This window comes from Mandrillus leucophaeus, unplaced genomic scaffold (assembly GCF_000951045.1).
Source record: "Mandrillus leucophaeus isolate KB7577 unplaced genomic scaffold, Mleu.le_1.0 Scaffold515, whole genome shotgun sequence".
In the NCBI taxonomy this organism is placed as follows: domain Eukaryota; kingdom Metazoa; phylum Chordata; class Mammalia; order Primates; family Cercopithecidae; genus Mandrillus; species Mandrillus leucophaeus.
The window spans coordinates 268,225-281,456 of NW_012105531.1; the positions used below are offsets into that span (position 1 = coordinate 268,225).

Consider the following 13,232-nt stretch of genomic DNA (forward strand, 5'->3'; position numbering starts at 1 on the left):
CCCCATCAAGCTACCAATGACTTTCTTCATAGAATTGGAAAAAACTACTTTAAAATTCACATGGAACCAAAAAAGAGCCCGCGTTGCCAAGAAAATCCTAAGCCAAAAGAACAAAACTGGAGGTATCACGCTACCTGACTTCAATCTATACTACAAGGCTACGGTAACTAAACCTGACTTTTAAAATATGACTTCTATTCTAAATTTAACTAGCTGTTTATTGACTATTTTCAGTTGAAAGATTACCACTTTCAATTTTGATGATGTCTCTGTATTTGCCAACCACCAAATAGATAAGCATATACAGTCAAGTTTGGTGACATGGTTTATAATGTTATGCAATCAGGGGACTTAAAACATCCTGGCAATAAATAGTTGGGGCTACAGTATAAGGTAAATTTTCTCAACAGGAAAACATACTCGTTTGGCTTTTACGTGCTGTAATTTGAAACTAAGACATTTTACTGCTGTGTTAAATTATGACTTTTTAAACAAGATATAATTAAAGCATGAAATTAGGCTTTGCAATTTTTTTTCTCTAATTTTAACATTACATACCTTTCTGCCTGAAAAATTGATATAACAGTTTAGTGATTAGCAAAATGTTCTGTTCTTCTTTTAGGTGACTTTGCTTATTAAGTGATCAAGTTAACCAATTTGTGTTTGACTTGTTTTTCTTGGAGGTTATTTTTATATGTGACTGACCAGATTTATGCTTAGAAAAGTAAGAATTCAAAATCTGAGATCTAAATGAGAAGATTCTATGTAATGTCTACAGCTGGACAAGGCACTGAATTTCATCTTTTTTGTAGCACTTGATTGTTTTTATAAAGTCGGTGTGAGTTTGTGTTCTTGACAGAGATTGATGGACTAACTGTTGCCATCATGATGTGCTACATTATTTATATACGGCAGCCAAATTCAATCTTTTAGTTTGTCCTCTGCTGTCAACTGAAGCACTGCAATCTTCTCTGAAAGAACAATTTTCTGGGTTTGTAATTGTTGCATAATTATAAAAATGTATATTCTAAAAGCATAAGGTTCAGTAAGCTATATTGTGCATTTTTCAACAAACATAAAGTGGTCAGGTGTCACTCCGTTGCTATCGACCCTCACTACACCTATCTGGTAAAAACCACAAGCCTGGATCCATCATCTGCTGTGTGCCTGCACTATCTCAGCTGTACACAATGGGGTACATGTTGACATTATCAATTCTTGTTTGGTCCTTCAGTACTTTTCCTCCATCATTTTTCTATGTTTTCCCAAACAACAGCCTTCTATTTACTGCAGGCGCATTTTACCTTCTATCCTTCTCAAACTTCTGATCCTATCACATTCTCAGCAGCCTACTACACAGAAAACTTCAAATGGGAACTCCTTCAATTTGTTTGTTTGTTTGGAGACATAGTCTGGCTCTACCACCCTGACTGGAGTGCAGATGCACAAGCTCGGCTCACTGCAACCTCCACCTCTTGGATTCAAGGGATTCTCATGCCTCAGCCTTCCGAGTAGCTGGGACTATGGGTGCACAGCACCACGCCTGGCTAATTTTTGCATTCTTCGTATGCCTCTAACCCAACAGGGTTTCACCATATTGCCAAGGCTGGTCTCGAACCCCTGGTTTCAAATGATCTGCCTACCTCACCTTCCCAATGTGCTAGGATTACAGGCATGAGCCATCATTCCTGGCCAAAACTCCTTCAATTTGTGTCATCCAGGCTCAAACTTCCTGGTACATCTTCCTCTTTGAGTCAAAGCTGAACCCTTCCACATGTACTCCGAGGCTCATTCATCTTATTTTTACACATGTCGTCACCCGTCTGATTATTCCTTCTCTCCTGTTATCTTTAACCTCTTCTTTCTAGTAGTTACTTCTATCAGCATGTACATCATCAGGTTTCTGATGTTTTAAATATATTTCCAAAATGTGTCCCACTGGATTTCTATAGGTATTTGACTAACATTTATCGAGCACTTTCTATGGCAGGAACTTCACTAAACTTGTAACCTGCATTATAACATTTAATCTTTACCCACTACCATTTTTTGAAAAAGCAAACAATGATTTAGAGACACAGAATAATTAGAGAGTAGCAGAGTAGGATGCCAACTCTGCCCCCCTGATTTTCTTAAATCACGGTGGTATATCCCACATAATACACTGCCATGCTTTCATCTAACTCTTGAAAGAATTGCATCTTTACTTCTAATACCCCTATCCCTTTGATTCTTTAACCTAATGCAGGCTGGCACTGATGCCTAACACTCCTGTGGATGTGCCTTCATCTAGGTTATCAAGGAACATCACCTTTTCCAAAGCAAGACAATACTTCTTAGCCCGTAGCTAAACTGAACCCACAGAACTATGCAACGCCGGTGCTCACTCTGGTCTCTAATTGAAGGTCACTTGCTCTCAGAAGGCTTCTTGACTCACAGTTCTGAGTTTGGTGTCCCTCTCTAATGCTTTCTTGGACTTAACAAGCAGTGGTAACTACTTATCAACTTATTTGTGTCTTTTTGTGAGAGTCTTTGAGAACATGAATTTGTCTATCATGGACCCTGTAATATGTGCAGCAGTTATGACTTTTAGTGGCATATAGATGGGCTTCAGTTAATATTCAGTAAATAATAACTAATGACTGGATGGATATTCTTCATAGGTAGAAATCATATAGTCAAAAATGCTTGGGACCAGGGGCGCAGTGGCTCACACCTGTAATCCTAGCACTTTAGGAGGCCAAGACGGGCAGATTGTCCGAGCTCAGGGGTTCAAGACCAGGCTGTACAACACAGTGAAACCCCATATCTACTAAACTAAAAAAGATTAGCTGGGCATAAAGGCACATTCCTGAAAACCCAGCTAGTTAGGAGACTGAGGCATGAGAATGGCCTGACTTGGGAGGTGGAGGTTGCAGTGAGCCGAGGTCATGCTACTGCACTCTAGCTTGGGTGATAGAGACTTCACCTAAAAAAAAAAAAAATTCCCAAAAAACAATCAACCTTGAGAAATGTAGTTTATGGTTGAATTTACTGGGTATTTACAAAATTTTCCCTACTTATTTTGTAAGGAATACACATTCGTAGGGAATGCATGTTAATATTAAATAGTAGCTATTCTATTCTCCCTAACATAGTGAGTGCCCTTATTTATGATTTGCCGATTGTAGCTTCCTGCAAATGATTTTTTTCTTAACTCAGTGAATTAACAAAGAAACGTGGTCACATAAATACCTTCCTCATTTGCCTTTCTCCCGATCAAAGGCAGGAAAATACAAACTAACTTCCAAACTGTCTCTTTAATTCCTTTCTTTTCTTCCTTGGTTTCTCCTATTCCTTTGTCCTTTTTGTTGAATAAATTGAGATATTCAGATTAGCTTTAAGGAAATGTGGAGGGCTGGGAACCACCCCCAGAGATTCTGATTTCACTGGACTGGGCATAAGATATTTGAAAAGCCTCTCCCTAGCCTGTGATTTTAATATGCAGTAAAGTCTGAGAACCACTGTATTAGATCATTTCGAATGTCCCTTTCAATTCTAGAAACTGTGGGTTCTGTTATTTTAAGGGACTCTCCAGAGTGTTTTAAACTAAAAAATATGTGAAAAGATTTTGTTTTTCAAAATGTTAGAGCCCAAAACATTTTTGTCTTTATATCCAGTATAGACCTTGATTGAAGCCTTATGTCATCAGCTGTGAAATTCAAATACTCAACACTGAACAGAAGATTTTCTCCTTATTTTGTTCAGTCCAATATGCCCTTAGCATTTGAAAACCTAACTAAAAAGAAAAATGTCTTAAAAATAGTGAGGCAAACCACTGAATAACATCTAAGAGATGCCCTGCTTTAAATTAGCATTAATGTGGTTTTGAGTGAGTCTAAGTCTAAGAGGTTTCTTTGTTCATTTACTTGACTTGTGTCCTCCGTGGTTATTTTTGGACTCTGTGGACACTGAGGTGGAGATGGATGGTCTTTTACTGCAAGGATGCCTAATGATTTATCAATAAAATGGCAGATTCTATCAATGAAGATACAATTATTCCTATTGACATTTGTATCTTATTTCCCTCTCTACACTTCCAAATTGCAAGGTGGTCTGCAATAATAACTAGAATTTATTTTAAAAGTACATATGAAGGTAAGAATCAGATTGCACCTTCTTAACACATTAATTTGAAATTAAAATTTGCCACACTCATAAGCTTTAATTGTGAGAGAAGGCTTTAAATTAAAACCTATGCATCAAACTCATTAGAATGTTCAACAAGTGAAATATCAATATTCAACACAAATTGTCTCTAAAGAGGCACAAAAGTAAACTGTGAGGCTATTGTTGATTTTTAAAAATGACATTTATTTAGTTCCACACAATTTCATAGGCAGTAAGTCATAAGGGTGCTAACATTTTCTGTGAGTTTTACCAATTTGAGTATGCAAATGCTCATGAACTTTATCTAATTTTAACTAGAATTATTACTTGTGCACTAGAGTTGGCTCATTTTGTCAAATGTTCTGTTTATATATTGGTTCAAAACTCTGATTTCTACAATAGGAGGCAAAACCTTTATTTTCTTTCAGTTTTTAAGTGAACTGATAGTACAGTTCAATGGGAAAGCAATAGATTGAAGATGAGGTTGTAACGCACAGAGCTGCATTGTCACAGATGCAAAACATGAATTTAAATGGTGTCTGCATTTTACCTTTTCACATGTAAGTATGTATTGCAATGTCCTTCACATTTAGTTTGTTGAGATATTGAAGAAATTAAATAATGTCTTGTGTTAGTGAGGTAACATTCTATTGTGATATATTACTACTTTTTTGCTTTTACTTCTGTATCTGTATACAAATTTGTTTACAGAAATGGAGAGAGGGCAGGGATGATGGTGCAGACATATTCTAGGTGGCTGCCAGCACTTTGAAAAGAGCAGAAAAAAAATGAAGAAGCATGCATTCATCTTAATAAATTATTAGGATATTTATATAACTGTCAATACATAAATACATTAACAGTACTATGTAAATACATTAATATGTAAGAAAGATTTCAACATATAAATTCATAAGTACATTAGCCAGTAAATATTAATACAATAGCATATGTTCAGTAGATGTTTACTGCATATAAAGAATAAGCTTAGTAGAATTGCCCTTGATTACCAGGAACACAGAGGATCAAATGTTGGGCTTTAAATTATCAATCAGTTTCTATTAAAAATGTGTGGGTGGCAATAAACATTTATTGAGAGTTTTTCCCCTGTCTTCGTTTCTGTTCCTGAAATCATCTCTGTCTTACCTGTCATGAGGGCTGACCACTTGCTGTTCCCTATGCCTAGAATGCTCTTCCTTAGACTTTCACATCACGGACTCTAGTTTATCCTTGAATGTGCAGTTCATGTGAAGGCCTTGCTTCACTGTCATAAATAACCAGTTTTATTTGTTGTTTTTCTCTTCAGCCTGTTTCTCCCTCCTCTCATGGCTTTTATTACAGTGAGTGCTACCTTATTTATTTGTGGCATATGAATATGTGATAAATGATTCAGTAATTATCTGATATGTCTACTGGAGACAAACACTAACATATAAAGAATCCTGAACACATAAACTATCCAAGAGTTTAACTATCCGTGAACAAAATCAGCTGTCCTTTCTACCTGATTCTCAGTAGTACCATTATAGAATTTTCTTCTTTGTATGGCATGAGAAGTTGTATAATTATACACTAAGCTCACAGAAAATGCACGAGCACAATCATAAAGGTACCTATTTTAGGCTTTTAGGGTTTTTTTTTAACCATTGTCTTCTGCAGTACCAAATAGTATTTTATAGGTGCTCACACACTTTGCTGTTGAGGCTAAAAGGTCATGGATTGCAAATGGGTAATGAAGTAAAATAAGATAGTCCCTAAATCACCTTGAACATGAGGTGACAGGCAACAGGTGGGAGGTCAGTGAGAAGAATGAAGCCAACATTGATTTCATGCAGAATATGCAGTCCGATCAGAACTCTGGAGAGTGGGTGGAAAGAGCAGGCAAACAGTAAGTTAAATTTAGCCTGCAATGATTTCTTGCCCCTGGGAAAAATAATTGCTTTGTTCTATTGCCAAAAGGCAAATCGGCATCAGCTTAATTTGCCTGAATCTGCCATAAACTGCAGATGGAACCATAAAACATGGTTAGAATGAAACTAAACACATCTGTCCTAATCTAAAGCAGGTGAGGCCAGCCGGCCAAGAAACATCAAGGTATAATGCTACACACATTACAATATGCAGAAGTATATTTTAGGAGCATGCTGACAGTAGGATAAAGAACTATGAAATCTTATATTACCCTGTTTTCCTTTCCTTAGCCTAACCTCTTCTACTGGTCGTCATTGCAGTTTTAAAAGACTTTACCAGGCCGGGCGCAGTGGCTCACGCCTGTAATCTCAGCACTTTGGGAGGCCGAGGTGGGTGGATCACAAGGTCAGGAGATCGAGACCATCCTGGCTAACACGGTGAAACCCCGTCTCTACTAAAAATACAAAAAATTAGCTGGGCGAAGTGGCAGGCGCCTGTAGTTCCAGCTACTCGAGAGGCTGAGGCAGGAGAATGGCGTGAACCCGGGAGGCGGAGCTTGCAGTGAACCAAGATGGCGCCACTGCATGGAGCAAGACTCCATCTCAAAAAAAAAAAAAAAAAAAAACAAACTCTACCAACATATCTACTGGGAAACAAACAGAAAAAAATGTTGATTTAAAGGCTGAGAACCTATTGCATTTTAGTCAGAATTTCTTACCTGAGGTGCTACTACCTTAGATAAACTGACATAACAGAGGATCAGAAGTCCGTACTGTGTATTTTAATTAGACGTGAAATTCTAGCCGAGAGAGTTTGTTTTCACTTATCAACCCACATCTGTACTAACCGCTGGGATTATGGCTGAATAGAGGAAATAGCCTGAGATATGATGGTTTTGACCTAAGTAACCATATAACTCATTCAAATCAGGACATATCTGAGGTGAGCGGGGATTGTGGGTACCCATGGAGGTGTACAACTCTAATCCTTCTTTAAGAAAGAATGTGCTGTCCAACTGCAAGTATGTAGTTAGCTGGCAGTCTCCTGCAGAACTTTCAGGACATACTTGAGCCTTAGACCCTCAATCTACCTGGATTGCCCTAGTGCCTGTCATTGCTGACCTAGGGGAAATCCTTACAACAATAATCTTTGCTCTGGAGCTCCCTGTGTAATTGGCTAAGACTCTCTCAAATGTGCATTATAGACTGAGGCTCTCCGTGGTCAATCCTGCCCCGACCATCCGCACCCTCATGTCTTCCATTTATCTTTATTGGTGTCATACTTATGTCGCAAGTTGAAGCTTTTCCTGCTAGTTTCTGCTTCCTCCTCATTTTGTCATTCGCAGACGTTACTTCTCAATAAACTTGTTACACTCTTATCTTTATCTTAGCATCTCCTTGATCAGATGCCATCTGATAAAAGCATCACTAATGATTACGTAAAGAGAAACAGATTTTAAACAAAATCTATAGTAACCCTAATTATGTTTGCTGTTTATCCTCTACTTTGTCCAAGATCAAAACTTTGATTTTTGTTGCCACTGTCCACCCAACACAGTTACATGTGGGACCCTTATTAATTTCAGGAAGACTTTGACATGGTAGACCCCAGTTTAATAAACTGAACATTTATACCGGGGTACAATGGGCCAAGCATTAACTTCTTTCTTTTAACGGAGAATCTTATATCTTTTCCTCACTTAGTTGTTGGTGTGCCTAAGGACCACTCCTGTCTTCATTTCTCTCTGCTCTCATCCCCTCCACTCCGTTCCCCTGCACTCCCTTAATACACTCAGTGAAATGTAGTATTAACGTTCATACTTAGCAACCCATGTTTAAGCAGAGACTCTTTAATTCTACATCTACTTATATAATAGCTTAATCGGACATTTTCATTTTAGATCTTCTGCAGACTTTTCAAATACGATAATACCTCTAAAACTAAATCCATTATATTTCCTTATAAAGGATGGCTACTCAATCATACAGGCAAGAGCTCTGGAAATCAACCGAAATTTCTTGATGAACCCCTGGATCAATTTGGTCAAATTGTCATCTTGATTCTACCTTGTACATATTTCTCCAATCTATTACCTCTTTTCTCCCTTTCAAAAGATAGTATGTTAATGAAGGAAATAAGATGAAAATTTTATAGTGTATTAGAAATGTGTTTCCATGAGCAAAAAAGAACAAAAATTATAAGCATAAGAGAGAAAAACATGTCAGCTAAACAACAGTTGGCATCGCTAAGATATAATGAGACTTGAACAAATAGTCCTCTCTCATTTTGACCACAGAAGCATGATATGACTGGCCCACACATGCCTGGTAGAAAATTGACTCGATTTAGCATTATCATCTAGAGAGGGCAGCACAAGTGCCATGAAAGATTTCTTAAGGCACCAGAAAGGATTCTTAAGGCACTCTACATAATGATGGGATAATCAAAGGGACCTCCTTTGGCCCTGGGTATATCAGGACTGTAGGCCTACCTCAGTTACTACCTGATGCAAGAACTTGGTTATAGGACAGAATGGGATCTGAAAGAAGGGTTCTTATTTTTAGGTAAATATGTAAATATGAGACTGTGTGCTTACATTGATTACTCCACATAGGTGGATGGGTCTTAATTTGGGGGAACTTTTATTCTTGTTTCATTACCTGGTATTTATTAACTAGATTTGATATTAAATGATACCTACTTTGATTTCCCTGTCTGTAGCTACCTCTATGAAGGGTCAAGAGAATCTTCAACATTTTTTTTTGAGACTATTTCAAACAATAAATGCATTTCCCTTTTTCCCTCAGCCCAACCTCCTCCATCTGATTCAGCACATTGCTGCCTTAGTGATTGTTCCAAAGCACAAATGTGGTGATATACTTTCCCGTATTTCAATTTCTTTTATAATTTTCCAGTGCTTAAAGACAAACTCCAAAATTGTTGGCACAGCATAAAAGACCTTGATTCAGATGGCCTTCTTACCTTTTGGACCTCATCATTTTGTATTTCTCATACATATTTATATCCTAGCTACAGTGATCTACCTGAACTTCCTGGAATGAAACATGATCTTTTACCTTTAAGTGTGTAAAGATAATATTACACACTTAATATTAATGTTTGCCTGTAATATTAAGCATATGCTCTCTGTAATATTTGCCTGTAATATTAAGCATATGCTCTCTCCTCTTCATCACCTGATAGCACTGAATCTCCTTAAAAATCTCCACTGGTCCCACAGTTTGGATCATGTATACCAATTGCAGGCGTTACTACTGTGTTAGTATAATTGTAATTGTTACTGCATTTTTATCTCTCCCACTAAGCTCCATAGTCTGTTATTTAGTTTGGTATATACCACACTTACCTCAGTGTCTACTATGCAGTAGGTACTCAAGGAATAGAAGGACAGATAGACAAATTGATAGACAAATGGAAGGATAGCTAGCTAGTTATATGTGTGGATGGATAAATGGATGGATGGATGGATGGATGGATGGATGGATGGATGGATGGATGGATAGATAGATAGATGATAGGTATATAAATGATAGCAAGTCTACTGAAATATCTTTATCAGTCATCAACCACCCCATTCAAAATGCTGCCAGGATTGTCTTCTTAATTTAGATCTGACCATGTCCAAACTTTAAAACACATGTTAAAAATGTTAAAAACTCTCATTGATTCCTTATCTTAAAAATTACAATGTCACTTTTTAATACTCCCTGATCTAACATATTTATACTTTCTTAGCCATTCCAGATTAAATGCTCCATAGTCCAGCCACGCTAAATTCTTTGGTATTCCCCAAACATTCATTCATTCATTTTATGACTCTCTTTTCTAAGATCTGCTCCAGTGCTTATGTACTGTTTTAGTCTATCATCTTAGTGTGGCTAATGACTTGGTTTATATTTGACAGAAATCATAACCTGAATTTTCATTTTTCAAATATTTTTAAAGTGCTTCATCTGGAAAAGAGATTAAAATAATTCTCATGTGAAAAACCTTACAGAGAATAACGTAACTAAGAAATACAATCTAGTAGGAAGTTGGTGCCCAGATGCTTTTTTGTTTTGAAAAATCCCATACTCATTGAGTCCAGGAGGTGGCACTTTCACCTACAAAGCTCCCTGTAAAACTGTATGCATTTTTGTGCATCTGATTCAAATCCTCTGTGCAATAGAGCCACACCCATGATTCTGTCTGAAGTCTGCTTTTTCACTCCAGACTTAATCAGTGCTACTTTGAGTATGTCAGTCTTCTTAGGGACAATCCTTAAGGTCTCTGGAAGCCCTTTTATTTAGCTGAGAAGATCTTTCAGGCTCCGTCTGAATTATTTGAAATGTTTTCACACGGAGGTTTATAGCCACATCCTTGATTTGATATTTATGTTGGGCCATGTCTTTCTGGCATTCGATAATTTACCACTTTAAGAGGTGGGAGTTTAGAAACAATTGTGTTTTCTAACACAAGTCCTGGTTCTTGTATACTACTTCCCTTTACTTTTCAAAAGGACTGATTCTTTATTTAGCTCATCTCTTTATTGTAGCACCTTATCATATGCAGGCAGTAAGAGCCAACTGATGCTTTAATAGTCTGCCTGGAAATCTCCTTACTCATATGAAAAGTTAATCATATGCATATTCTACCTCCCCAGTTACCTCAGATGACAGCTTTATCAATTGTTACTAGCTACATAAAATGGGTAGCCATTTTTCTAGCTTTTCGTGGCCATGACTGCTTTTCCCGATACGGTCTGCCACCCATTGCCATAGCCAAGGCCACGCATTGTGGGGTTTCCATTATGTATGTCATACCTTATTTCTCTGTAGCAGTTTCTCTCTTATCCTTCAACATTTCTTTCACCCATCTCAAGCAAGCTAGCCTGAATTCATTCACATGGCGATCACAGCACTCCAAGAGAGGAAGTAGGTATCTTCAAGTGCTTTTCAAATCTCTGTTGTCTTCAAGTCTGTTAATGACCTACTAGCCAAAGCAAGTCACATGGACAAGCCCAGATTCTAGGGATCCAGAAATAAATCCTGTCCTTTAAAGAGTTAAAGAGTAAATTGTGTGGAACTAAAGAAGGTATTTATCAGAGTAATCAATGACACCAGTCTATTACAGATATTTAGGTTAGTATTTATTAACCAATTAGACAACATTCTCTTTACATATTATGAAGGAACCCCAAACTGAACCAATAGCTTTCAGAGGCAGTGTTTGAATTATGCAGTTCAATTTTTACCATGTTACATAATATATATATATATATATATATTTTGAGTACATGGTTTGAAATGAGTCTTGCAAATCTTATGTGTGAATCTTAATATTACCCTGACTTTTGACTTTGCCAAGGGAACATCCATAGCAAAGTAAACTAGTATGTTTCAATGCCTAAGAAGAAAAAAAAAATGTCAATTTCTGTTTTTTTTAATGCCTTAGGTGATATTTGCGATCCCAATCCATGTGAAAATGGAGGTATCTGTTTGCCAGGATTGGCTGATGGTTCCTTTTCCTGTGAGTGTCCAGATGGCTTCACAGACCCCAACTGTTCTAGTGTTGTGGAGGTTGGTAAGTGCAAAATTTAAGCATTTCAGTAGTTATCTTTTTGTTTCCATGAATAACTGGCAGTTTGGCTGTGGTGCATTATGGAGATTAGGTGTAAAATTGCTGTATGTTGCTAATTAGTTTACTTTTGTGTAGGATTCTCAATTTTATCATTTCCAGTTTATATTGAAATTATATTGTGCTCTTTAAGTTTTAAAATATTTTTAGTAATTAACACTAAATTTAAAGACACTACAAATAATACATAAATATAACATTTCTCATATTTCTAATATTAATATAAATTTAACATTTTATTCTCAAATAAAATACATAACTCCAAAGTCAATTTATTCAAGTTAAATTATCACTGTAGGTAAAACAGGATGTTTTTAGGGACTTCTAATATCCATCAGCATTGTGTAGCTGTTCTAATCATTACTTTCCTTAGGTGATAAATGTATTTGATATTTCTAAGCATATAAAGAAGAGGATATTCCAGATGCAGTGCTCTTCAAAGTTTTCTCAAAAATTTGCTCTGCAAAAATTAATGTGTCATTGGTTATATTAGAATAGTTTTTTTAAAAGTCTCCAAAATATGTATACTTATGGATTTAGAGTAATTTCTGTAATTCCAGATAGTCCCCATTAAGGAAATAGCTATACTTTAAAATAATTTAACATCATGTAAATTTGTGCAGAGATTTTCTCTCTGACTAAAGAGAGAAATAATTTTCAAAGTTAACCCCACAAGTAAGTTTGAAAAAAGTATATATTTTTCACATTAGTACCAAGAAGAGTACAAGATGGAATATATCTGTTCATCATAGGAAACCAAACATGTTTTGGATCAAGTATTTGTCAACCAGCATAAACCTTAGAGAAACAGGACACTTCAATGTCTTTGGGGAAATAGTTTTGAAAAAGAAAAGTAATAGCGTCCAGGGATCAGCTTGAATTACCCATCATTGTACCCAGTGCACCTAACTTAATACCTTATGCATAGTAAAAAATCCAGCAACTATTGGTTGAATGAAAGAAAAAATAATTAAATAAAACCATTCATTTACCATCTTTGGCCATTAGTTACTGGATTGTAGTGTGTTTTATTTTTTAAATGAATTTTCCTTAATTTTATTTGCATTATGAATATATGTTATCCAAATAAGTTAATTATATTATTGCTGAAAAGTACTTTGTTCATTTAATTCATCTTCAAAGATAATTCTCTTTTAAGGCTTTTATTAACTCACTGATATTTTAGGAGGTTTGACACAGTGCCATTGAAATAAAACTGTTGTAACCACTTTGACCTGGGCTTCAAATATGTACATTTGAGTTTCAGAGTTTAATGTGAGAATCATATCCTCAGGAAAGTCTGTATATCTGAAGAAAATTAGAGTCATAAATACCCCTAGTAGGAATGTATGAATAGAATAAAATTTTAGTGTTGTATTTTAAGCCCAACAACCCCCAATTGGCAGTGCCTTCGATTTGTATAATAGTATGTAATATTTTTGGCACCATTAGAAAGATCCAAATCTGGAATCAGAGAAACAAATGTAGGTAAATGATTAAGAAATCAGTATCTTAGAAGAATTTTTTTTTTTTTT

The 13,232-nt window shown here is 36.2% G+C and overlaps 1 protein-coding gene across 2 annotated transcripts in view; it reads left to right on the forward strand.

The window, feature by feature from the left end:
- Window positions 1-13,232, forward strand: part of EDIL3 (EGF-like repeats and discoidin I-like domains 3) — a 481,624-nt gene that overhangs the window by 143,316 nt on the left and 325,076 nt on the right. For both annotated transcript variants that reach the window (XM_011996455.1, XM_011996456.1), the window contains exon 2: window positions 11,515-11,643. In XM_011996455.1, coding sequence (XP_011851845.1) covers window positions 11,515-11,643 — 129 coding nt within the window. The remainder of the gene's footprint in view (window positions 1-11,514; window positions 11,644-13,232) is intronic.